This window comes from Alternaria metachromatica (assembly GCF_023757995.1).
Source record: "Alternaria metachromatica strain BMP 0045 chromosome Unknown scaffold_15, whole genome shotgun sequence".
NCBI classification, from domain to species: Eukaryota; Fungi; Ascomycota; class Dothideomycetes; order Pleosporales; family Pleosporaceae; genus Alternaria; species Alternaria metachromatica.
In genome coordinates, this window is record NW_026055506.1 from 683,041 (window position 1) to 711,023 (window position 27,983).

At 53.8% G+C, this 27,983-nt stretch overlaps 2 protein-coding genes across 2 annotated transcripts; one reads left to right on the top strand and one right to left on the bottom strand.

Moving 5' to 3' along the window:
- Positions 1-708: 708 nt before the first annotated feature.
- Positions 709-1,700, top strand: J4E83_006773 (uncharacterized protein; the record flags this gene model as incomplete). Its single annotated transcript, XM_049333683.1, has 2 exons — positions 709-712; positions 763-1,700. 2 exons carry the CDS (start codon positions 709-711, stop codon positions 1,698-1,700), a joined length of 942 nt encoding a protein of 313 aa, XP_049187405.1.
- Positions 1,701-26,077: 24,377 nt separating this feature from the next.
- On the bottom strand, positions 26,078-27,979 carry J4E83_006774 (uncharacterized protein; the record flags this gene model as incomplete). Its single annotated transcript, XM_049333684.1, has 1 exon — positions 26,078-27,979. The coding sequence occupies one exon, from the start codon at positions 27,977-27,979 to the stop codon at positions 26,078-26,080; it is 1,902 nt and encodes a 633-aa protein (XP_049187406.1).
- Between the last annotated feature and the right edge of the window lie 4 nt (positions 27,980-27,983).

Below are 27,983 nucleotides of genomic sequence, written 5' to 3' on the forward strand. Positions count from 1 at the left end.
GCGCACATACTTTACAGTTCAGGGCTTCTTAGTGCGACGCAGAGTCCTCCAGACCTCTCGCCTTCTTTTGATCTTTCGAGATCGAGGCCGCTGCCAGCGACATGGTGTATCGGGCTCCTAGATTGTCCTTCCAATGGCATCGAGCTTCCGGGTTGGAGGCATTCGTCGCGCCGCCAATTCATAACGCGCGGTCCTGGTGGGAATCAGCAGTCCTGAAGGAACTTACACGATTCCTCCTGGCCATGACGTCTGCATGTACTTGGACTCAATAAAGTCCTTCAGTATTGCGGATGCTCTTTGCCACATAATTTCGAGATCACCCTCGCATTCCGAATATGCTCATTCACATCGAGGCAAAACGTCGCTGGAGCATTACGTACGTGAGTCCAAGATCCCATCAGTGGCTATCGTTTCAGCCGAAGTGTACTGTACTGATTGAGTTCAGCATCTCGACATCTCGGCATAGCTTGGCCGACAAAACAACGACGCCAAGCACAGGTTCATGTGCTTGCAGCCGCTCTACCGTCGCTGTGCCAGTTGACGACGCCAAAAGCTCATCAATCCCAAGTCATCCAAGGAATCCTAGTAGCACCACAGTCTCCAGGTGCCGAACTTTCTTACGAAAACTCTGCCGGGTTTCAGTACGAACTTACCGGATGGATCCCCAACAGTATGCGAAAGCTGTTCACGACGAGGCTCCTCCACCTTATGGGTGTCCGTACGGATATGAACTTCCTGCAATGCCGCTCCACGAGCTTCCAGATAGGCTTATGCTTGCTCCAGAGCTTGAAGGAGACCATGCCTTCGCTGAGCTGGAAGGTCTTATGGAGAGAACCCAGGACCATTCTCTCGAGTCTGACACGAGTCAAGCGTCGTTCTTGGACCGTAACGAGATCGACGAGTGCGGTACGACATCCGCGCGACGCTCACCCACAACTCCCGACGCGCCGATGTTACTGTGGGCTTTGAACGTCCAGCACCACTCTGTCTCAGCGCCCAGTATGACCAGCGGGCGGCAATCCCACAAGTCGTCGCCGTCGCCCGTATCGCCTGTCACACCCGACATCAACGGCATTTGCTCCGCCCAATTCTATTCGAATGCCAACCGCCCCGATAGCACCGTGTCGCCTCTTGAAAGTTTCCCATCCAACGATTTCGATTTGCCTAGGTCATTTCAAGTGAACACAGACTGGGACTATTCTTCCCTGGAAGCAAGTCACATGGAGTCTTCTCGAGCAATCGCGCAGCAACCGGTAAAAGGTCTTGATGGGCGACAAGATGACCCAATGGGATCTTCGGTACCGTTTAGTCTTGCAGACCATGAGTCGCATGTTTCCGGTATCCAATCACCACCTGCACTAGGCCAGTGCTTGCCGGAGCTGCGTTCGCAGCGGCATGACGCCACCGGTATCCGCTTCGGTACCTACGAACTCTCCGAGCACCAGGAATGGCATTTTCGTGGCGGGTACGAACAAGATGCTGCTAAAGATGAAAACATCAAACGTCAGGAATCCGCAGCTCAACAACCCGAATCACTGCAGTACGCCCATCGCTTTGGAGGAAACCAGGGACCGCCTACCAACTTCGTTGAGCTTGAGGATTATCAATATCCTCAATTCTGCGAGGTTCTGGAACAGAACGGGAATGATGCTCCGCTAGAGCATTGCAATAAGTGTGGCAAAACGTTCCGTGGCAGGTAAGCTTCGCCCTCTCGCAACTCGCTCATGCACAGGTATTGACTTGACTTCAGGTATCGGAAAGGCAACCTGCGACGGCATAATATTGCCTTTCATAATCCAGTTGCTGTCATAGTCGGATCCGTGTGCCGCGTTTGCAAAAGGCCTTACAAGCGGACCGATGCGACCCGCAAACACGAATGGAAGAAGCACCGCATCCTGGACGCGATGCCGAAGAAGCGAACAAAATAGTTGCGCCAGCAGCAAAGACAACGATCGACTGTGATGACCAATCCCTTGCAGTGCAGATCGAGAGCTGGAGTCTCTCTCGCCCTGGTGGTATGAACAGCTGCTTGCGGCATCTTCTCTTTACCCTCGTCGGGGCGCACTGGTTGTTCTCTTACTGCGCTGGGGCGCTCTTAATGTAATTCAGCGCATATGCGCGTCTTCAACTTCGTAGCTAGAAGTGTAATGATCAAAATGTGTATCAGGATGCACGCGACCAATCATCTGGCCACTGTGACATCCCAATCTGACGTGCCAGTGAGGAGTCTGGGGCCCAGTAGGGGCCCCATGTCTAGTAGTCCAAGATCTGGGGTAGGCCAACGCAGACAACGGAGATAACGATTGAAGAAGCATGCGGCTCTGCGGAGTTATCTACCAGTGCGGTTAAAGCCAACACAACGAAGAATGGCGTGAGCTCGATTAGGCGTCCCATCTACCATGTCGGGTACCAGATGCAGGTGTTAAAGCAGCGCGCTCGTCATCCGACACGGTAGGTAACGTCTCGCAGCAGTTCCACGTGGCGGCGCTTGCAGACCCTCGCCCTTCGAGCCCCGTGAGCCCAGCTTCGCCAGTGAGACCAACAAAGCTTCACCAGTTGATCGTATTTCGGTACTAGGGCGCATCAGATGACTGCCATTTGCCACTTGCGCTGCGGTGCCGTTGTATCCGTGGCCGTGCACGCCCAAGAGGGCGCAAACGACAGATCACATGTACCGTGTATACCGCGTTGCAGGGTTCTGTTGGATTTGTTTTTGCGTCTTCCCCGTCCTCTGAGTTCAGTCGGTCCGGTACAGTACCCGTCGTTGATCAATGGTATACACAGCTGGTCCGATAGGCTACTGGTGCGCAAAGCCTGAGCCGGCTCTTGAGGCTGATATGTTCCCGACTCCTTGGGACGGGGAGCTGTCAGAAGTGCGATTACCAAAATAAACGTCGTGCTTCGTACTGATTATGCCAACGCATCCACCGCTTCCAAATCACCAGCAATCGCCATAGCGGATGATACGTATATGTCACAGGTGAAGCTTTCACCGCCGCGCAGGCGGAGTCATAGAGTCGATGCCTTGAGCACGCGTGATGTGTACTGGATCGTCGTAAAAGAAGGACAGAAGCCGATCATTGCATATGCATGCGAGATGACTGTTTGGGCTTGTTACCAAGCTTCGCGGCTGACAGATCCCTGATCTGACTGCTATGCAGATAGAGAGTTTGTGTGTCCGATAGGGAGGCTGCGAAGGTTTCGATTCCTTATTACTGTACCGAGCGACTTTGCGCGCAAGAAGGACGAAGCACACACCAGCATCGCCACCCCTCCTAGTCAATGTCATCTGTAAAAGTTGGGCCCGGTACACATGAGCGAAGATTGTGGTGATCTGCACCGGCTAAATGGTCACCCTGCAGAGCTGAACATGCCTGGTACGGGGCATATTCCTTCATCTTGCAATAGCAGCTACCACCGTTGCAGCAAGTGATCCTGGAGCAAGTGCGACCGACCGTCTCCCTAAAGCACCAGAGCAGTAGCAAAAACTGCCCTGTGCCAACCCTCTCAGCTGAAGGGGCGTAGTAGGCTAGCAGTGGAAGGCTATGCAGACTGCGTTTCCGGAGACTTGGGACCTGACTACTCCAGTTGAGGTTGACCTATCTCTCAGACAGGCTTGGTAGAGCGCTTTGGTCTGCTGGTCAGGGATTTGGGAATCCCTCGTGTCAGAAGTCGAGAGACAACAATGGCGATCCCTACGAGCTGCACAGCGGCGCGAGTGCTGTGTGCCAGCGGCTTGACGGCGATGGCAAGGCGCCGTCCGTTGATACGGCTAGAGTGATAATGCCCGCCATGCCCAGGTGAGCACTAGCTGCCCAGATGGGCTGCAAATGCGCGGCGCAACATAACAGACACCGGATGGTCTATTTCCAACCGTGCCGAAGCCGTATCGCACCGGCCCGCCCGCCCACAGAAACCTAACGGCATAGTGAGGTGCGGAAGCTCTTCGCGGGGATAGTGATGATATTGTCTTCCTATTGGTCCGCGCAGAGCCTCATCACGTGATGAAGACGTGGCACAGAGATAGGCCCGGGCGCTATCGACGTCCAATCTCCACTTAGAAGATGGCGCGATGAAAACGCACTGGGTGCACACTTGTAGCTGCATGCGGGGCCGAGGCAACTGCATGACCTTTTCGCTTGTTGGACTCAACACCCAGTTCGCAGGAGCGATAACCTGTCACGCGGCAAATTCCCATGGACATAGCCTAAGCGGAGAGAATATGTATGGCGGCCGAGGTCATCTAGGCCGCATCGCAGGGAGCGGAAGAATTGGATAGACACCCTTTTCGTCCAGGAAAGCTCAAATACCATGAGTGCTGACTAGCCATTATTCCATGGTATTTGCCAGGCGCCAAGTCCTGCTCGCATTAGCATGCTCAGCTCACATGGTGACACGGCATGCTATGTTGATGAATTGCAGTCGTTGTTGGCCCGTTCGTCCAGCGATGAGTGTTGGGTGCCGTCTGCAGCTGAGCACGGGCGGCAGGTGGTCTTCCTTTGTTTTGGCAACGCTCACATCTCGCAAATTGAACGCTGGATGTGATAGCACTGCTCAACTGAGCCTGCACCCTCTCTGTCTGGTACCGTAAGGAGCTTTTCCTGTCCAATTCTGTGTAAAAACCATGCTGTGCACGTTGCGCGCAACGCGTGCGAGGTGGGTGTGGTGGCCTGGCGGCAGACCAGCCCTGAGCTGAGGGTCTCCAACGCCACAGCGCTTGCAGCTGGTATCCACAGTCAATTTTGAGACTCGTATGCAAATCGTCCCGCTCAAAAGCCAGCTCCCGGGGCAGTAGCGAATCTATTACGTCGCCAGCATAGAATGACTTGTGTAGTGATTGCAGTTCGGCTTTTGTATTGATCCATCGAGAGCGCCAATCGATACTCTGGCATGTAGAGGCCCGTTCAATACGCTGATTCAAGTGCCGCGCCCAGGGGTGCGTATAGACGCGATGGTGGGCTGCTGCAAGCCATGCATGCACCCTCGCACCCTTCCCCATATCGGCACTGGATGACGTCTGAAAATCTACGCGGATCAAAAAGCCTGGGGCCCGACGTTGTGAATCCAGTCTCTCGCGCCGTCCGGTTCAACCTAGCAGTCGGCCTCGCTGCGGGCCTTTGCGTACGTCAACAGCCCTGCTGTCGCTGCTTTTATCATCCTCAATCTGGTACATGTGCCCTACACACATGATTGTCGAAGGCGCCCTGGTGCGGAAGGCGCCGGTCAAATCCGATGCGAAGGGCAAGGCTCCGGGCCTCACGACCACTCATCACCACGTCACTGTGGTTGCTCGACTTGTCGCAATGGATTGGGCAATCCCGCTGGAAGCACCAGGGGTAGCTACCAAGCATACCAGAAGCTAGCGCCACCCGCCATCCTTCCTTGTCGAAACAGGCAAACAGGCATACAATTGACAGCGGACGTCGGGCCCACATCTTAGACTCTGGCCATATCCATGTTGTCGCAGAGCCACACCCAACCTCAGAAGGACTGTTTCGTTCCACTAGAGACGTTTTGCGTTGTCCATAGTGCCGACGTACCTATTCATGACTCGGCTTGATGTACGTCTTGGGCTAACTGCATAGTGTGTCCGATCGTCGTACGGTAGTCCTCCAGCAGGAACAAAATCCGGGCACATATCATCCGTATGCCCCCTCCATATACGACCGTCACGCCTCCTCTTGACCTCCTCCTCTTGCAAGCCTTCGGTCAACTGCAAGTCCGCGCACTTCGCTTCCCATACCTGCCGATCGTCCTCGAGTCCCAAACAAAGGTTGCTGCAAGCAACGAGCGACCACACCGTTGCCGAGCGGAGTCTTGGGCTTAAGGAACAGAACCTCAGCAAGCAAAGCTCTTCGAAAGACCGGCCGTATCACGAAGGGCCTTCCCACTGCACCTCTACTGGCTCGTCAACTTCGGGCTCATCAGCTTCAACGACGACGGCTCCGACGCAGCGAGGCCAACAGATAACAACCACACACCTTCTTCTATACCTCCTCTTTAGTGGACAACTCGAATCCGTGCCCATCACTGCCGTGTACAGACCTAACGACCACACGACGTGAAGCGGACCAGGCTCTGGATCTGGCGTTGAGACATCGACATCATTGGACGTGCTCGGTACTTTGTCATCCCCTTACCTTTCCATCTCCAATCGTTTATCGGACTGGTGTCTTCTTCTCGCGCCCTGCGACCTCAAGTAAGCGGCTTGGCAACTGCACCGGCCCCCGAACCGCATCGCAGCCCGTCATTCCTTGTTGGCATACATCGAACACCGCGAAACGACCCCTCGGGCAGATCTCAAAACGTGCTGTGACAACCTCCTCTTGGAATCACCATCTTCACGAAAGTCGGAGATAAGATGGGTTCACACGAGCAGTATCGGCGCTCTTCGTATGCGAGGCGGCCTTATCATGGATATCCAGACGTGGATGATGACGAGCAATGCTTGGATCTACACGCTGGTAGTAATGGTTTTGCACTCGAAGACAACCTCGCCGACTTGCCTCTCCAGTCCTACAATCTGCAGCCCGCCTACCAGCCGGCTTTATCTTCAATGGATCCTGCTATCTTAGGACAGTACCAGCCACAAATGTGGCCGCAGCCGGAAAGGAGTCCACAGCAGGGTCAGTCATGGAACGAACGATACCCAAACTCAGTAACTGTTCAAGATGTGTCGAACTACCAGATGAACCCATTTGGTGCGCCGGGTGATTGGCAAATCGATCAAGGATACCCTCTCGAACAGGGCGGCGCGTTTCCTTACCCGCTTGGTCCTAGGCAGTTCGACACGACACCCTTCAACGCAAACCTCCAACAGGAGCCATGGTCAATCTACCACCCACTCGATGTGAACCACGAGCCGGGTATTCTTGAAGGAGCGCCAGGACCCGGTTTGGAAGAAGTACCCGACACGACGCATTCGACAACAGACCATGTCAGTGAAAACATGGAGGACAGCGTGGTCACTGAGCGTCCAGTTCCGGATTACCCACGATATGCAAATGCCGACCAGATCCCACCTTATTACCTGCCCCAATACCCTCTCCCTATCCACATTGATATTGAGAGGTCTGCGACTCCTTTAGAAACCCCTTCAACCACGCAAGGCTCTTCTCAGTGGGAATTTGGGTTGGACGTTCCAATGCAAAGATCTCATTCCACGCGCTCTTCTGTGTCCAACGCGTCCTCGGCGGGTCCTCCTCCGACCCACACTCCGGAGATAATGTACTGTGAAGTCGTGGACTGCAGGCAGGCGTTCACCGGTCTGTATTCAAGAGGCAACCTCGGAAGACATCGGAGGTTAGTCCATGGAACGGGCAGCCGGTATGTGTGCGGGGACGACACGTGTGCCAAGGAGTTCAGGCGACAGGATGCTCGGCTGAAGCATTACAGGAAATATCATCCTGATCTTGCTGCCGATAGTCCGCTTGTCCGTCGTTCCTCCGCTTCGAGACCCACGCGCAGGAACCAGGAGGACGACCTTAGTAACATGTCGAGTTGGGCCACCTGAACAGCTCTTCAGAAGAAGAGCCTATGACCCGGGCCCAAGATATCCTCGCAAGCAGCAGCGACACCAAGACTATCTCTTTTCCACTATTGTAATGATCTGGTTTCTCTCTTTTGGCAATCGGTTCGGCGAAGGGTAACGGTTGCCCTCAATAAACGCAGCGCTACGCTTTTATTACATGTTTCAAGTTATCGCACCCCCTCACGATACTCAGCACGCTCCGTTCATGCCATCTCGTATGTCTCCATAACGTTGGCGCAATCTGCAAACCAAATGTACGCACATTCGTTTCTTGTATGAGCCCCTCTCTTTTGTTTTGTCCTCTTATTATTATTCGGGATACGTTTGCGATAAAAAGTCTCGGTGTTGTTGTATGTCTTGATGAGTTGTCGTTGGGGACGTCATGCCGGCGGCGGCGGAGTGGAGTGATCCTCCTCCATCGCTTGACTAGGCCGACCACGTGTCGTCCTCCAGGCAACTACCTCGCCGCGATGGTGCATGAGAACAAAGAAGAAGTCCCGGGGGACTATGCGCGTCTGGAAAGAGCGACGTTGTCGATGAAAGATGGTTGGGAATATCGGAGTGGAGTCGAAGGGGTCAAGGCCCGCGTCGCACTACGTGACTCAAGGAGCCCGGGAGGACCTTGGAAGCCGGCGTTAACCAAACTTTGAATCTTCCACAGCCAACAGGTCTCTCTCCGACCTGGCCAACGACATGCGACTAGCTCCATGTTGACGACCGGATGCGCTGGCCGTCTGTACAAGGCCATCTACCGACGTCTCGGGCGATTGGGAGCCCGTCGCGCAAGAACGCCCGACCCTTCGGGCAGCTACCGAGATGACACCGTGCACCGGGAAGTCGTGGACGGGCAGCTGCGTTTCGGAACACAAGGCCTGGCTACACGCATGCCTTCTAGATCTTCGTGGTTCGATGTTCGACAAGATAAGAGTAGACCTCGGGAGTGTCGATCACTCCGAGTGAGGCGAGGGACATGTTCAGGAAGCCGCCCGGCTTCCTCACGAAAGTTGGCTGACTTGCTGTTGCTTTTGCCCCCACGCCTGTAGCAAGTTTCAAGTAGAGGTTAGCGAACTCATCCGTGTGAGTCCGATGCCTGTAATGACAGACTGCTTCATATATAGGAACGATTCCTCCCATTCGAGTTCGGTGCCTACGATGGCGTAGCATCTCGCCCGGTCAGCCTAATATGGGCTCGTCAGCTATGGGACGCCTCGAGACGTTCCAAACCTCATTGGCTCCGTCGCTCTCTGGTGGTTCGTCTTCTCCCCCGTCTACAGCGACTGGCATCCAATGGAGTCGAGATGTTCGTTGCCTTGAAATCACCGGCTGGACTCGCGTGAGTCAGAGCTGTGGGGCTGGCACTCTAGAAAGGATGGTGCTGGACAAGAAGATCGCCACCAGTTCGGGCATATACAGTGTATGCGCAGGCTGTGGTGTGTTTGTGGGTAGTTACGATCCCCTCCAAGGTCTTGGTTGACCGAACTGGGTTGGTTGGGCTGGGTTCTTTCATTTGTACAGGGGCGACGTACTAGATATAATTCGGATGTATGTGATTGAATGCTAGAAACCAGTTCAGCTGAAGTCGGCTCTTGTGAATACGGATTTTCCATGCCATTCCGCCGAGCTGACATATTGTGTGCTGATGCGATGGCGTAATATCCAAGCGCGTGGCCACATTCCTAAATTGTAACTTTTTTATGTCAAGGTAGATTCATCTCGCGTTTTCCGATACTAAAGAGGCGGAATCGAGATTTTCAAGCCCCTAGATACGACAGTGATGGCAACGTTGATCTGAACGAACGCCACATCGACCTGCAGGGGGTGTGAGGCGCAGCTGGATCTTAGACTCGGCATCGTGAACGTGAGTCGGCCACGCCGAAATATTCTACGCCACTGAGTTCGAGAAAGAGAGAATTGTGCAATGAGTGTCTTCAGATATCTCTTTCAACAATTTTGCACCCATGTGTGTGAGGTTTGATGCTAGCATGCAGGTGACGTTAGTATCTGTAATGGTTGCATCCCTGCATATGCGTGGCGTTGTAGTCCTTCTGAGCCTATGATCAGTGGATCGAGAGTGAGTTTTCAGACTTTTAGAGTGCGAATCCTGAGCTCAAAGAAACAATGACTTGTCGCGTCTCTCTGAAAGTTGAAGAGATCACGCTAACACACCCGCCGATTCTACATCGTGATCTTCTGAGCACCACATGTACATTGCATGTCACTTCCGTTCAAAACAGTGCTTCATTTCCATTGCAACCCGAGTTATCTTGGTGCCCAATCGATAAATCGTCGCCTTACAACGGTTCCTCAATCCTTGGGTATCAATTCAGTCGTTCCAGCAGCCTTACTATAGCATGTCCAGGTAACGACTGGTAGCTTTGAGCTGCAAGGTTATGCTATTACTACATCAAGACCGCACCTATCTGGAGGAAAGATTCGTATGGCGACGGCTCATAATTCCATCCTATGGTGTTCAGTTGTCCTACACCTCTCAGCCCCGTGAAAGTGCACAGCATATAGCTTACCGATACAGGACGCTGAGAGTTGGCTTCATTAAAGCCCAATCAACGCCCCTTTCGATCTTCAGGCAGATTAAAAACGTTGTGTCACTGTGAGCACCCGACATCTGGCGCCTGATCGCTGTTTGCGGCCAACGCAATATGCAATGCTTCCGATCGAGCTGGGAACATTGGATACCGTGATCCCAGTCATCCCCCCGATCCCAGTCTTCACTGCCATGAGCATCGAACGTATTCCTCGTCCACTCTGCCGAAGCATTTCATTCTACTGAAATCGTCTTAACAGTTCAAGCTCCCCATGACAGAAGATGAGATCAAGTTAACATTTCCTAATGGTGGCTATAAAACGTTGAGGTGGTAGACGGTTCGTTGTCACGATCTTGAAACTTGGCTCGAGACGATAAACCTCAGGGACTCGAAGACATCGTTGGCGCGCTGATTGGAGCGTGTTCCCACGAGGCGATGTTTACTAGATAGGTGTCATGCAGGTAAGGCAACAACGAGGTGTTTCGGCCGGGGCGGCGGGTTATGGGTACTTTTCGCTAGCACCGAACCAGATCACTGGTATCGCAATCCCGAAGCTCAAAAGCGTTCCTGCATGAGCTGATAAGGTGCATGACACCTTGGAAGAGGCATACTGCATAGCCATGATGGAAGATCTGATGGGTGGAACAGGTGGAGTGACTGGTGGCGTGCCAACCTTTTCGGATCGCATGCGTGGCACTCAAGTTCGTTCGCACTTTCGTACGAGCCTGAGATACATCTTCGCTGATAAATCCTGTTGGTATCCGGATTGCGACAGCTGGTGTTGTAAATATTGTTGGTGTTGCAGAGACGGTTCGAGAATTCGCCCCGAATTCTGTGGCCACCTGTCGGATGTTCCGAGGCCTTGGCACTTTAAATGGCGAAAGAACGCGTAAAGCAACGGCGGCTGTGCTGTGGAATTGGGCTCGCAACGACAGGAGAAAGTCACGAAGCATCAGTGGTCCCCTGCTGTGTGTCTGTTGTTGTTTCGGTACGTAGGTAGTGATGGTAATGATTGGGCGCTGATGCCGGAAAGCGCATACGTGCCATGAAGCCCACCTGGGCATGGGGCCACACCGATTTGATTTGACTGCCCAGGTGCATGAAGCCCATATTCGTATGCTCACCTCCAAGATAGAGTCACAGTATCATGCACTGCTGCCAATGCGCATGGCCATGTGTCATCGCGTGAATGACGCTCTAGCTGATGTGGCTCATCAGCAACGTAGCACCTGGGCAAGCTCGCAACGAAGCTGATCTCAGGATGTTCGAGTCTGAGCTGACACCGCTCCAGACGGAAAAAGCTGCGCATTACTACTACTAGTGGACGACATATCCCTGTTGCAACGAGCCAAACGCGTAGGTATGAGATGATTGGGGTAATGCCTTGCGCAGTGCTCGTGCTTCCTCGCCCGGGCGTGCTTCTTCTCCTGACCGCACCTGCTCTTTCCTCTCCCAAACCACCTGGGCACCCAACACATATCCCCGCAAACTTGCTTTCTGCGCTCTGAGAGGGCCCTTGGATGGTCGAATCAGGACAGCTTATACCGCCTGGTCGCATCGTATACGGTGCTCCCGAGGCTGTTCAACGTCCCTTGTCCAAGCGGGAAGTGGCGGCAGTTTCTCAAGATCGTGAAGCGAGCCAGCACTGCACCGCTCATAGTATGCAAGGTTTCGCTGCTCTCTGGTACTAAATGAGGCAAAGCCTCAAGTAGGCGACTGGCGAGCTCAAGCGGCAGCGAGGCTTTCTTCCAGGATTTGAGGAATCGATGCGACGTGCGAGTACCCGGATATGCTGTGGTGTGCAAGCTGGTCCACTCAATTCAAGCGGCTGCCTGGCGGGCGAGCCTTCTTCCCCCAACCTCTCGAGGCCCTTTCTTCTAACCACCTTTTGCTAGGACCTTCGTGCTCAAGGTACCCATAACGACGACACGCCGAACCTCTTTCGAAGCATTCACGTCCCTGCTGACACCTTATCGACATACCCGCGTCTTCGTCCCCGCCTTAACGTATGAACCTTTAACGCCGCACTCCTGGAGTGTTTTTGGTGTGCCAACAGCCCGACTGGCATTATAGCACGACAATCTTTCCGAGCAATACAAGAACTTCCACGAACATAACCCATTGCAATAACAAGACAAGAAAAGAATGAAAAGAATGTGCGGACATGGGCAGCCGAGGACAGATCCTCCAAGTCGATTCCGATCATCGAGAGCATTTTGACGCAACGACTGATCCGACATCAGCTCAACGACGTTGACGATAACTGTAAAGAGCTTGGTGCACATGCTACAGCGCGATCATACCGATCGATACTTCGCACGCGATAACGCTGGGCCAGGGGCGAGGTGGCGATGGGCCTTGCGATAGTGCTTCAAGCGTGCGTCTTGGCGTTTGTAGCCCTTCGAACATCCAGGCTCTTCACAAACATATTCCCGGCCCTCCTGATGCTGGTAGCTACCATGTTTCAAACGCCGGTGGCGTGCAAGACTACCCTTCGCGTATGTACCTTGGAAACTGGCACGGCAGCCACGCTCAGAGCAGTTTAGGCGACTTTCATCTTGTGTTGAGGGTTCACGACCCATGTTTGTTGCTAATGGGCTCATAAAGCAGTCGTCCTGGGATTGCTGAACTTCCTGCGAGTCCGACGTGCTGCACCAAGTTAAGCGTTTATCTCTTGGCTTGCGGTGCATATCTACTTACTTGGAGAATGCACTGTAAGGCGACCAGTCGCGACCCTCCACAGATGTTGCTACATGATCGAATGTTCTCCCGGGTAGCCGTCCTGGCGCGGACGCCATCGAAGTCGTTGAGCTCCGTCGAGACGAGGAAGCCTGGTCGTGACTCTCCGGAGATAGATACGAACCCGAATCCACATCTGCGTCATGTCCTGTGATACGATTCCATGACGAGGTTGGTGTGGTCACTGTTGCATGTGAGTATGATGTCGAAGCCCCTGCGTTTCTAGAATCGGTCACTCTGCTTTCGCCTGTCGGCGAGTCGATGCTGATGAATGGTACCGCGTTACGTCTATGCTGAGGGAACGACTGAGAGTCGGATTGTATTGACTCGTTCCACAGTCCATTTGGAGAGCAATCTTCCACATAGGAGTACTGATCATCGTATCCCACCAGTGGCTGTGTTGGCGAAGTCGGATCTTTCGTGTCGGCCCGCATAGAGACCATGAAGTTTGGGTTTTCGCCGTGGTTCCAGCCCAGACTACTTACATCGTACATATGGTTGTCGCATTGCCAACCTTGTGCCATGTCTTGATCGCCCACGCTCTGAAAGGCCTCTGGGCTTGGCACCATTGATCTTGGCCCAAAGCTTCCGGAACCGTCCATGGTACTTATGTATCCTGGCGTTGATCGATCATGCCTTCGGTTTACCATCATCGGGTATCCTGCCGGCGGCTCGCCTGATCCGCCTCTCATGTCAAACACGTTCGTCTCTGTATTGAAAATACTCGAGCGCCCCGGCCAGTCCGATGTCATCTTGTATGCCAGACCACAGCTCCGGTTTTCAGAGCGTTATCAGTTAAGTTTGTGGTTGACCGGAGATCCTTTGGGAGGCTTGGACGACGTGACGACGTAGGCACCCGATGGTATGAGCAGCAGGGCGGCACGCGAGGGCGGTCTGCGCTAGGCGTCGTTGACGAGGCTGGCGACTTCGAAACGAGATCAGTAACCTCTGTGATTTGGCCTCAAAAGAGGTGGGTTCTAATGTACGATGAGCAGCGACTACAATGAGTCTTGGAGGCATGGGGTGACGAACTGATCGCTATCGCCGCGAAACCGACGGGGGATACTAGCGTAAAGAGGATGCCTCCAGCTTGACAGTAGCATCTGACGACATTTGCATCGTTATTACGTCGATTGTGGTACCAAGGACAATGTTGGTCGTTGCCTCACTTTTTCTTTGGTGCCAGCAAGCGGACCAGCATCGACGTGGGCTGTGCAGACACGTGCGGAGAAAAAGGTCAACGAGATGGCCCTAGGCGTCCTGTTGTTGCCAAACAATGTCTGAGAGCGGAGACTGCGTGCGGTTCGACCCTCTTCCAATGGATCGAGAACGTAAGATGAGCCCGTAGAGGGACTCGGAAGACACTCCAGACTGTATGGCTTCAGTCGTGATGCGTCCGCGTCAGCGGTGGAAAATCGACCACAGTAACGAGGCCAGCTTTCGACAGGGCTTGGTACCTGTCTGGCCACTGATGTCACGCGTCAGCACAAATACACGCGCTTTGAATCCCTCACACGTCAACTAGCAGCAGGCAAACTCACGGATGGATGCAATTTTGGACCTACGACGTTAGCATGCCTCAGCGACATCGCCCACACCCCGAATCGTCTGCGGTACTGCAGTCGATGGTCGTGGCTGAGCGCGAGGCATACCCCGTCGTCACGCATGAGCCTCTTGCTGTATGCGCAGGTAAAGCGGGTAAAGCGAGTGCCAGGAACCCCATGGCAGACGACTGAGTCGCGAGCCGCCTTTGATTGCATACACAGGCTGACGACAGGATCGTTCCGGTGAATAGCGAGCGGCGGTCGCAAGTGGAAGACGTGGCACTGGCGAGCACGGTTCTTGACGATGAAAAGGATCTGGGGTGAACAGACTCCTTTCGGGAGTGCGACAGGATTTGGAACGGCAGCTGCGCTTATACAAGATTGACTGCGTAAGCGGTCTTGCCCATGGCTGGATTCTTATGGACGCCTCCAGCTCTCAACATCTGCATGACGGATGCAGACTCGCAGGTCGCAACCCTATCGGTAATTGCACGAGGACACATAACCGTCAATCTTCCACACACACACGGCTAGCGAGATGCGGCATGGTGGAGTGATAAACAAATTTTATGTCTTATCTTTGTCAACCTGCTGAAAGCCAACCTTGCCATTGAAGTTGAGCGTGCTGTGTGGGCTACCGCAGAGCCTCACGGCTTGCCACTGCCGACAGCATCGATAGCTACTTGGGGAAGTGCCATCAGAAATCCTCACTCTACATTCGAAGCAAGCTTTCGATTGCAGTCCCGTCGAATATCAAACCTTGTGGATGTATTGACAAGCCGCGTTCTTCGGCCTGACGGTTTTCAGTAGGCCTAAGAACCTGAGATACAGAACGCCTATGCGTACATGACCACACTGCCGCTGATAGCCACCGATGCAATCGCTACAGCCGTCGAAAACATGCGACACTATGCCCTCGAAATCGATTAGCCAATCGCCTGTCAATAGCAGAGCCGCTTCCGTTCTGACCAAGTGTTGGTGCAAGGCAAGGAGTTCGCAGGTCAGCCAGGGATGTTCGTAAACACCCATGGAAACAGCCGATATCTCGATCGAAGTGCGGGGCTTCTGATGCTCATCTATTGAGTGCATCATCCGTAGTGGTTGCTGTGGTTTGGGACTAGCGCTCAATATGTAGCGAGTGGTTGCATGGCTACACAGCTGCATGGCTAGTCAAGTTCCAATCGCCACACTCCCGAGGTCACTTTAGACAATTTGTGATTCCCCACCTTTTGATCGTGACTTCAGTAGAAGATCTGACAGCTGAGCGCTCATTGACAGTAAGGCTCAGGGAGCTCGCAGCGCTTGCGCTTGTGATTTGAGCTGTCCACTACTTTAGAAATGCAGGCTTTTCGGGACTGAGAGTCTCAAGGTGACGGCGAAATGGGCCGCACCTGATTAGCATGTCTGTCAGGCCAAGACATACCTGCATTTTATTCAGTATTGTGGCGTCAAACCACCAGACATCTGCAGCTCGCGCGGGCTTTGTCTAGCTCTGGAAGTAAAGCAGCCACAACGCATGTCCACTGTCCACAAGCGCTCCTCCGGGTTTGCGCCCGCTTAGAGAAGCATATGGTTTCTGCCTACCACATGTGCACTGCAAACCTCATGCATCTGCCGATTGTGTATCGCGTTCGCGCATGCGGGTGCATTCAGCTCGCCTGTGCAGGCTGGTTGGAAACAGAAATCACGCTAGGCTGTTTACGGACTAGTCTTTCCATCCCAGTCACGTGCCACACGGGCAGGATACGGCGGCTCTCCGCGATCGTTGCTGTTCATCCCAATTTCATCAAAAGTCCCACGCCGAACCAATCACGAAAAATTGCCCGAATGTATATGAATGATGTGGAGATCAACAAAGGGACGAGTACCTAGGTAGGAGACCAGTGCGAAGGGAATATCATGACGTCGTTATTTAATAGCTGAGCTAGGATCAGGCGCGAAAGACCACCGAAAACATACGCTCTTCACCGACTACCTTTCAACCAATGTGCCTTCTCCCATGAAAGCGCGGATACAACCTTTTTCTCCTCCTCAGCCACGAAATCAAGCTCCTCGGGTTCTTCAATGTGGTCGTATGCTCCCCATGACCTAGAGAGGAGGGGTCTATCCGGGTCGTAGTCATCTCCGAGACAGCGGAGGGACTTCTAGACTCTTCTACCCACTCCTTGCTCTTATCACGAACCTGCGCAGTCTCTTGGAGGAGCCCCTGTTGTTCTACGACGCTCCGCGAAAGACAGCTCACGAGCGTTTCAACATCTTCCAAGGTACTCATGGCCCCCAGGGTCACCCTGACTATCCCAAAAGGAACTCCGTCCACAACATCGGCCTCGGTATTGCATCGAAGACCTGCGTCGAACGCACCCCGTATCCATCCAGCCTCTACACCCAGCGCACATGCCATACCTGCAGGATTGCACACGTTGCCCGTGCGAACGTGGATCCTACTCGCCCTGAGGAACGCTCCAACGTGCCACGGGCCGATGTATGCGCCATTGCTTCTCTGTATGTTGAAAGCTATTGTCGGCCCTTGTCTTTGCGAATTTTGATAGTCAGAGTCTATCGACTTGTATACTTGGCATACTGGTGCACCATTTTAGTGCATCATGCTCGTCAAACGATCGTGAAGGATGCTAGCAAGCCACCTAGCGTGTGTCGAGACTTGTTCAAGCCCGCCGAACAACGCGCGATGAGTCGTTATAGCACACTTCAGAGCAAGAATATTCCGGAAAGCGATCGTCCCGTCCTCTAACCGTGCGTGGAGGCTAGAGTCCTTGCGGGCTACCCATGATTCTCCAAGGCAGGTTGTCATCTCTGTCGTGCCGCCACCGAAGTACTTCCGGTGATCGAACACATGGCCAGCCGCCTTCCGGACAATCAGAGCACCGAGATCAGGGAACCCAAAGATCTTGTAGAAGGATAACGAGATGAAGTCGGGGGCGAAGAGATGGTTGCTCAAGTCGATTGGGGTCGTGGATACCAAGGCTGCTACGTCAAGCAGAGAGTATGAGTTCGGATGGTGTAACGACAAGCGTAGCTTGCCTGTCCAATCCAGCGGAAGCCGCTCGCCGTTCATGTTCCTGTGGATGATAACGTCAGTGTCAACTCCTCTTCCATCAAGTGCAAGGCCACCTACGACTGCGCTGGATAAGCAAACAACAATGGTCTCTCCGCAAGAGGACCTTTGAAGGGACAGTCGTTTGTTCCGGCGAGCCAGTCTTCTGTCTCCTCATTGGATGCGAAACAGTGGCTACGATTGGCCAGCTCTCGGACACCAACCAGACTTGTATGGCTATTACGATGATAACAGTAATTGAATCCTTCCTCGTATCCAGAGAACCCCTCTGTCACCAACTTGATGGCACCGGTGGCATTAGCGGTGAAGACAACATCAAAGTGAACGGGGTCTGCGTTGAACATCTTTAAGACAGCAAGCCGGGTTTGCTCTACCATGACGGCAGTCACACTCGGGTTGGATGAATCAGAGTGAGGATTGGCGAGGAGAGTGCTTTGCATCTCGTCGCAGAAGGACTTGAGTAAAGACTTGGGTGCGAGCGTCGTGCCGCCATGATCGAGGTATGTCAGATCTAGGTGCCGTCAGTGACATGTGAAAGATGTATCATGTCTGAGCATACCTTCAAGCATTGGGTACTCGATCTTCCGCATACGACTGATCCGATCATTGTAAGCACGTCGCTCACTGTCTTCGTCCCAGTGCTTATTATCGTTGGCAATCATGGGTCGTGGCCCGGCACGTTGGAAGCACTTCATCTTTTCGCAGAGATGTCAAGCGTGTCAGATATGTGGAGAAGCTTTGAGACCGATCAATGCAGGAGAACAAAGGGATTGACTGTCTCAGATCAGGGTAAGCATGGACTATAACTACACACCCTTCTCCAGGCCGCGAAGACGACCGCATGCGTTCTGTCTGATCATACCCTTTCTCGGCCCCGTTCCCTAATCGCTAGTCTTGCAGATTACACAGGAAGTTACATCAACCTGCAAGAGTGCGGCACGCCTCGACGGGGCGTAAGTTCGAAAGAGGTCGATAGTCTGGACACTGGATTCAATGCGCCATGACGAAGGAACATCCCTTGTCACAAGCGACTCCACTCACTACATCCAATGCACAGCAATCAATCAACCACATCTACACATATTGGCTCTAGATAGCAGACGGCTGCATCACAGGAATCGGGCATCGTGGTCAGTCTTGCCTAATTCTGACTCTCCGGTCCAGAGTGAGTAAGATCGTTGCGTCTGGAAGAGGCGGAGCAAATCAGAACTACATAAATATCTAGAGTCGATCCTATCACAGTCACATATGCCATTGCGGCCTTCATGACTGTGCTTACTGCCCGACGGGCGTAGATTCGATGGTGGTCAGCACAGCCGACACTTCGCCGCCCAGTAAACCCATTTCCAGTCACCTTTATGGGAAGATATGACGATGATAGTAGAAGTATCATGTACTGGACTCGGAGTTGTAAACGTTCGCTTGTGGAAGCGCGCTTCAAATCACATCACATCGACACCGTCTATGATTCGCCATAGGTTCGCCCCTCTTCGTCCGCGGAGTGCAGAATTCATCTTCGCACTGTGATTTGATGCTTTTCAAGATCTTGTCGTTCAGGCACATGCAGTTCGCTGTCAATCAAGTAAGCCCTTCGTCCCCACGACTCGCACACAGCGCCATCATTACAATCGCGCAGCTAGTGCCGTACTCGGCACTCGTGGCACATGCAGTTCGCTTTGAATCGAGCAAGCCCTTGGACTCACAACTCGAACGCAACGCTATCACCCCAATTGTAGTCAGTCCCGAGTACGGCAGTTGCGAGGTGAACAGATCGAGCGGCCCGCGGCAACTATCACCGCTCCGCGTAGATTCTCTGTGGCTGCGGAGGGTTGCTCCTTGCGCAAGGGTTTCTGACGTTTGCAGCGATCTTTGACAACTCACTCTTTGTTCACAGTTTTTGACCTCTTTAGTCTTAGGAAGTTTACCGAAACCGTTCCAGCTGATGTCATGGAGCCATTTCGGAGAGGATGTGACCGGCGGTGAGAGTTCTCACCCTGATCTTGAGTTTTCGCGGATGCCTACGCAATTCGTGGTCATGAAACGGCGTTGTTGAGTTTGGCACACCACATAATCACACACAGGGGTTTGACTACCATCCAAATCACAGCGGCGCAGTCCTCCATATATATATACACCCAAGGTTACTCGCGAACACACTTCAGATTCGAGTGCGGAGCCCCCAAAGACAGTGGCGCAGTGAGATTTCCCTTCAAACTTATGTGCCATAAGCAGGCTATCGATCCTTGAAGAACGAACCACCAGCCCGGTCACATTCGCGTACTGTCCCGCCCCAATTACCAAGTGCGATGAGCGACGCCAGCCTACTGGGTCAGTGGTATTGCAAGCGCCATTCGCAATAGCTTCCCGTCGCGTTGGCGATGCCCGCCCCGTTGGGGCCAGCCCCAGCGGCGCGCCGAATGCCGACACACTGACTTCTGACCTCTGGAGCCGTGCATGTACCAACATCGCAGAAATTTGCAAACAGCACCACCTAGTGACGAATACGTAATTCAGACGACACCCTTCTTACGCATCGGCTCCATCCTTTGGAAGGATGATGGTGTCGAGAGATAGGCGTGCATGAGTGGGGCTAGAACTACGCCTCACCTGGGCATCTAGCCGCTCATCCGCTCCAGGGCCATCTCGATGCAGCGCAAAGCCTTTTTTGGTCTCGAGCCATACCTCTTCTTTCCTCTGTCTACTTAGATTGCGGCATAGTCGCGGCATACATCAAGAATGCGGCCCGCACTTTGACTAACTGTTGGTTGTGTTGATTGGTGTTCGCTAGAGCTAGCTGAGAAGAGCGAGACCCCTAAACCAATGTTGGAACAGGTGTTCGTATCGACCGATGGCTTCGGTGGCTCCCACGCTCTTTCGCGTAGGTGGCTTCGACCGACGGATGTATTCTTGCGCTCAGGGTCTGCAAGCAGTACGTTTACACATATCTCGATAGGCGCTGCCATCCCGGCTAGCTAGAGTTGTGAGATCATCCGATGGTAAGACTGTGCTAGAATCCACCGCGTCTCCAGCCTGTGGCCCAGCCACAGTTTATTTGCTTGATCGGTGGGCAATGCTTCGGCGTGAGGGCTGCGCTGAGCAGGTATAAGCACAGTGGCTCGAACTGTACCCATATATTGGCTGGATATAAGCACTCTACATATGCATGAACGGCGCCAGCTACGCGCGAGAGCATACAAAGTGGCCTTAGTACGCGCCGAAAGTGTAGAGGTTGCAAAACGTATCGAGGCTGGGCATGTTTTTCGTCCAGTAAGAGCGCGCAAGACAATTGTCAGTCCTCGGTGGAAGCTGAAGAGAACCGGATTGTGGTTCAGCATCGTTTGATCTATGAGCTTTCAATGAGGGGATACGTCCAAGACTGTCTTTTGCCTGCCTGCTACTACAGTTCACGGGTACCCCTAGAACAAGCCGCCACTGTGCAGCGTCCCGCCTGTTCATTCACATGCGGCTGGCCCCCATGTGCCCACCTTCGGCGCACGGTAGATGCTCCCTTGTCGAAGGACATCCGGTGGGGGCGTTTACGGACATCCCTTTGAATTGAGGTGTGTGGGTGGGTGGCTGTCGAGTAGATGATTGATAAAGGCAGCGCATCTCTTCCATAGCCTAGAGATTGATGCCGTTTTCTTTATTTTAACGCGTTCCTAGTCCTGGCCGGATGACTGTGGCGCACCGAGTCTCTGGACACATGCCTTCGAAACCGTTCCCAAATCAGTCTGTACTGTCGTCCTAGGCAGGACTCACCCCTCAGTACAACCAGACGTCTGCGCAAAGCAATATGGACAGATCGTGTCACACTACTTCCAACCACCATCGTCGTGCTCAGTCTGCCCTACAGTCCGCCCTGCTATCCGCCGCGACCTTCCGCCATGCCCTACCGGGCGCCGCTCCAATGACGACGTGAGAACTCGACAAGTGGCTCCACCACGGCTCGGATTGTTGTGGCTCAGCGCCCCCGGTGCCCTTCTGAACACAACCCATGGGATAATCAAGCCAGACAGAATGACTTCGCTATACCGCGCCGTACTGCTTTTGCTGGTGGGTCACTGCAGGTGCCACTGGTCCTTGGAAATGTCAGAAGCTGCCTGTCGTTCCCGATGATGATGTGCGACATGTTCGAGCTAGCAGCTGCTGAAAAGCCTACTTATCGGAGCCGCCAATGACAGCAAGTCCGGATACGGCCAACCATAACCGACGTTCCACACCGCCATCCGCACGACGTCCTCCTGTCGGCAACCAAACAGCTCAAACACGTACAAATCGTTGGAGCATGAGGTATAATGATACCATCGTGGCATGAGACCCGTGTCCACGATCGCCAGGGATGAGGGCCTCCTCATCACCACAGCGGCGCTGTATAGGAGTGGTATAGGATCGCAATAACCGCGTTACCGAAGGGCACACACTAAGAGCTCGTCCAGGTGTGTTTCAGATAAAATGCCGGGAGGACTCTCATGATTGTGCTTCGCGTCGCCACGTTCATGGTCGTTCTTGAGGGCGCGCATCATCGCATCCCCGGATAGACGCATGCCCAGATATAACCTCGCCTTGTACATCCCAACGAGAATACCATCCCTCTGCGCTCCACGTCATTTCTGGCATTATCGAAGCCCGAACTTGCAGTCGAAAACGTCGTCCTTGCGATCGAAAATCGGAGGACCTCTGCCCAGCGTGGCTAGGTATACCCCGGCCCGCCCGCTAACCACCGTACCTGGACACCTCACAGCGTCCTTTGCATATCCTAACCATCTCCTATTACCACCCATCAAAGTCTCTTGCATGCATCTCATCCAACATCGAACGTAATTCTGTTTTTTTTAGCTTCTGTCCTGCCAGCATCCAGTAAGACGCCTGATCCAGTTCCCAAGACCCATACCCCGACCGCCATCAACAGCATCCTCCACTTCCAAGTACGCGTCGGCGCGATAGCACTAGGAGCAGTAGGTGGCGACGATAGGAAAGGCGTAACATAACTCCCGCAAGTCGAAATCTTGCTTGCCAAGATGAGCGGCTCAGGTTCCTGGGAAGACCCGTACGACCCGTGTCACCCGTCATCGAACGACAGCGATGAAGAGGGGCCTCAATTCGGCTTCCATGGTATACACCACGAGCGGTATGAAAGCCCTAAGTATGCCACACATGACAAAGCTGACGTTGATAGCAGGGACCATCACGCAAGACGCCAAGGGTACGGACCCGAACAGCGCGACAGCCAAGAAAGCCTCGTAAACGGTGATACGCATGATGATTCTGGACAGGCATCGTACTCATATAACCCTCGTCTGGCCATGCCTACCTTTGGTAACGACTCGGGTGATGGCGCACAGCACGACCTGACGACGTACAATGGACAGCACCAGTACAGTATGCTACAGCCCATCGAGGATCCAACTGCGTACACGCCGACGCCCGGCTATGAACTCCACGGTTACTATACGCAGCAGTCTCAACAGCAGAACAGTCCCGCGATTGAACCGTCTGTCGACTTTCATATGGCTGTCGACTTCGATATCGACTTCAACGTCGGCTTCGATCCTGGACCCCTAGGAATGGAATTCGATACTGTGCCTGTGTCTGGAGATCAAGTCGAATACAGAGAAGAGGCCCCATGGTCTTCGGAAAACCATTACAACGAATACTCTAGACCCCCGGTCGAGCAGCTAACTTCTTGGGCTAACCTGGTGGGGGCATCCCAAACTAGCTCTGCCAGTCATCATAGTAGCGACACCGAGAATCTGGTCTCTTCGTCTGCGGACTCATCCGGGGATGCCGAGGATCCGGATTGGGGAGAGTCCAGCGTAGCCACTATGCGCCCGACTCATCCTCTGCCTAGTAACCCATCAGATCATACGAGGTATGCGTCGGCCCAACTCAACTACCATGGGCAGGGGCAAGGCTTCTTCATACCACCTACAGGCCACACAGTCGGAGTTCAACGCGCATACTCTATCCCAGATCGGACTGGAGTCCATGGCACTTCTCGTCGGGAGTAAGTCTTCATGTGCTATCGGCGCCGTTGATAAGTGCTAATCGGGTTAGGTCAAAATCCAGCGGCAATCGTCTCCATGTCCCGGATACCGACGCTTCAAGCTCAAGACCGTCTTCTCCTGCAGGTTCTGCGACATCGGATCCGCTTCCATGCCCCCATTGCTCTGCGACATTTACCGGAGTCTACCGATTGGGCAACTATGGGCGCCACCGAAGACAGAAACATCTTGGCCAACCGAGGGAATGGGCTTGCGAGGCCAACTATTGCGACAAGGTCTTCAAGAGGGCCGACGCTAGGCTCAAGCATTACCGACGCCGGCATCCAGAACTTCTCCCGCGCGGCCTATAATTTGGTTGCTCGACCAGCGAACGTTGGGCGATTCGAGTGCTGTCCGATACCTAGATGGGAACACCTGCCGATGACACCAAGCCCGAAGTCTTGCCTGCATCATGTCGTGTCCCCAGACAGACTGTCTGTTCGTATTGCGCATCGCTCACATTCATTTATACACCCTTCCGTCTCTTCCCTTTGTTGTTGGTCTTGTTCTCGACATATTTTTCCCTTTTTCCTCATCTTGGCAGTGTATGTATTCCATTGGGGACCGCCTGTGGAAACCCAAGCGTGTTTACGCCAAAATGTCCCCCAAAAATAGCTCTTCACGTTTTTGTTTTATTGATGCTTCGTTTGTAAGCCATGCGAGGCGCGGTCTCTTGACGCCAACGGGGTTCGGTGGTTCAGCAATGGTGTGATGGACGGACGATGTACGCAACGGTTGAAAACGGCGAGATCGGATGAGGCTCGGCGACGCGACGTTTTTGTCTTCTAGGCGTTAAGGTTATGGGATACGTCTGCGCGGGTTCAAGATGCTATGATAGGATGACGGTTAAGACGATCGGCATAGGATAGAAGGCTGCGGCCGGTGCTGCATATAGGTTGTCGCAAACGTCGATGTGTCAAATGAGCAGGCATAATGAACACCTTGCTCTACGATGGCTCCGTATCGGCGCGTGTTTTTCGGTGATGTTGGCGGAGACGTACGAGTATCGAGGAAAGAGGCATGAAGTCGAAGTCGAAAGCAGCCGCAGTCCAGCAGAAGCAGAACGTCTGATCCGCTACCGGGGAAGTTGGAGCACATCCGCCACTAATCGGTGTCGAGCTAGTGCACTTACCGTTGTCCAGGGGCAAGGAAGGAGCTATCGATGCTTCCAGGGTCTACCACACCATCAGATGGATTAGCGGCACGTCGTCTCGAGCCAACTGCAATGCTTTTTGCATGTTGACGTCCTTCCTTCGCAGCGGTGTCGTGCGCCCGAAAGTTTTGCCTACCCACACAGATAACGACCTCGACACCAGCAAGCGGATGAACGTGGTAGCTATGAGAGGTACGCCTTGCTATTACTACTCAAAAGACTAGGCTTGTCGTCGTTTGAGGTTCAATCATGCGTTCCGTCTCAGGATCGGTATGGTTTGAAACCTGGGGAAATGATGCTCTCACAAAAGACCGCGGCCGGTGGCTTAGCGGTCAGACTCCAACAACGTATCAAGGTTCGATACAACCACGTTCGGCTTGCATGGTTGATAGCACAAGCCGCGTCCGGAGGATATTACGATGAAGTCGTGGACAGGAGGACGTATCGGATACCAGGTATTGCAGCTATCCAATGAAGCCGGCCTAGGCAACGCACCTTCAGCGGGGACTTGCAGCTGCAAAACTTCTATACGATATCTGGGAAGCCTCTATCCACGTCTTTCAATGGTTATTGGCTGGTATTAGTTATCTTACAAGTACAACAGGAGCCACGTGCTGGGTCGATAGCATGTACGCATTGACCGCTCCCAGTAAATTATCGCTGTGGGTATAGCTCAAGTCCAGCAGCCTATTTTCCAGACCAACTAAAATACCACATCAACTCTTCGCTCTCGTAGTTGCCCACACACCAAGTCAACACCGTTCTGAATTCGAAGGCTGGATGAAGTGAGCTGAGTGTGTATGACCAGGTGTTGCCCAATGGAGTCCTACTTCAGGAAGGCACATCCAGACGTGCGTACGCGTAATGCGTCTGCGCTCAGAAGTCATCGTATCAGAACACGAAGCTCACCAGACGATCTGTCGAAATGGTATTCCTCAGCTGCCCCCGTACAAGCGAAGGCGACATGGATTTTCAGGCTGTGGCAATGCCACGCCACGCTCCACTCACCATTGGCATCAATCGCGGGCCAATGGAAAACTGAAGGTCAAGGTATTACGTCTATCAGATTTTGTTGTGGTTACCGGCTACCTGTCGATGCTTCCGACTTGACCAGTGTCAACGCGAGCCGAGGTTAGTGGCATGTTCGCCCTGCCAAGAAGTCATGAGTAGTCGCTTTCCCTCAACCCACTCCTACCTAGGTATCCTCCAAGGTTATCAATAGCTACTCGCCCCTGTTGACACTGCAGCAAAACGCACTGAACGACGCACGCTTTGCCATGGCTCATTTGAGGTGATGTCAAGGAGAAGCACGGGCTTTACGAATATGCCGGTCTGCGTATGTACTGATCTTGTCTCTCGCGATCGTACTGAGCACACGCACACATTGAGAGCCACAGGAAACAAGATACTAACAAGCTACAGTTCCTATCTACAATGCCGCGATAATGCCACATCACGATACCTCGAAGCCCTCAATGTCGCCCTTCGCATCGTATTCGCGAATCATCTGCTCGTACATGGCCATCCCTCCTCCATGAAGCACCCTCCGCATCGCCTGCCGCCGATGCTCGGGGTCCCCACCAGCCATGCGCATCGTGGCGCCTTCATGATTGAAGTAGCCCGGCGTACAGGCTAGCACGACAGAGTACCACAGCGCCCGCCTCTCAACGTCGTCCGTCCACGCATCCTCTGCCTGCTTAGTTGGCTCGATGACCATCTGAGTAGGATCCGAAGCCTTTCGCGCAGCCTCCTTCAATATACTGGCGATATGTGTGGACTCGAGGTCGAAGACCGCGGTGAGGTTGGGCGAGCCTGGCCCACCACCGAGACCGGGATACAGCAAATTGGGGAAGCCGTTTGTAGCGATGCCGTGTATCGTCGCAAAGTCGGCAGAGCCATATTTGTCTTTAAGACGGCGGCCGTTACGGCCTACAATGGGTATGCCGAAGAGTTCGGCAGGGGCTGCGTTCGCACCGGTCGCCAGCAGGAATCCTGTGGCAAGAATGAGCACGTCCAGCTCATACTCGACTCCATTGGCGACGAGGCCTCGTGGTGTGCACCGCTCCACGCCTTTACCATCTGTGTCTACAAGCGTGACGTTGGGCTGGTTGAACGCGGCAAAGTACCCATCCTGGAAGGTTGGTCGTTTGCACCACATGGGATACCACGGCTGTAGCCGCTCTGCCGTGGCTTGGTCCTTCGTGACGCTGTTTCGCACATGCTCTCGTGCCTGTTCTGCCAGTGGCACATCCATCTCGTAGAGCGAGCGTGCGTGCTCTTCTACATTCTGAGGCGTGACGAACCGTGGCCCTCCAATGAAGCCAGCAAAACCGCGCGCGTACTGTGTCCAGCCGTCGGCGACAAGGTCTGGGTGGTTCTCTGAATGCTTCTCACCATCGAAGAAGGTGTCGAAGTTGAGCCGGCGAGCGCGTTGCCAGCCAGGTCCCGTTGCCACGTTTTGTGCCCATGTGCTTTCTTCCGTGGTCTGTTGGCGGCGGGGTACACAGTACGATGGTGTGCGCTGGAAGGCATATGTGTGGCCGGCCCATTTCGCTACCTGTGGTATCACTTGCACCGCCGTCGCACCCGTGCCAATGACGCCGACGCGCTTGCCTTGTAGTTTCGAAAGCGTAGGGTCGGTCGGCGAGCCACCAGTGCAGCTGAAGTCCCATCGCGCGGTGTGGAAGACGGGAATGTTGGCGCGCAACTCCTCGAAGCCGTCGAGCTTAGGCATCCTGGGCTCCGTAAATATGGTGCTAGCTGGAACGACAAACTGCGTCAAGATGGTCATCTCCTCGCCATTGCCGTGCTCCCTACGCATGCGGACCACCCAGCGCCGCTTCGTTTCGTCCCATGTCGCGCCGAGCACCCGTGTTGAGAACTGTCCACGCAGTCCAAAGTGCGATGCGACACGTTCGCAGTGTTGACGGATCTCGTCGCCTGACGCGTACTTGTGTTTGGGCTTGTAGCCTGTTTCCTCGAGGAAAGGCATGTAGATGTAGCTCTCTACATCGCATTGTAAACCTGGGTATCGGTTCCAGTACCATGTCCCACCAAAGCCCCCCGCGACGTCTACCAGGTAGATGCCCTTCGCCGAGAAGCCCGCTTCTACCAATCGTCCTGCAGCTAGCAGACCTGCGTGGCCAGCACCGATGATGAGGAACTGGATGTTGTCGCCGTCCTTGAGTGGACCCGCGTCCTGTTGCTGCCCTTTGTCAACCCATGGGTCATCTGCGAGCGGGGCTTCTGCTTCGCTGTGTAGAGTCGTGTACTGTTGGAAACCATCGGCTCGCAGTCGCTTGTCGCGTTCCTGCGCGTATCGGGCTTGGAGGTTGGCAACGTCGGGTACAGCCATTGGA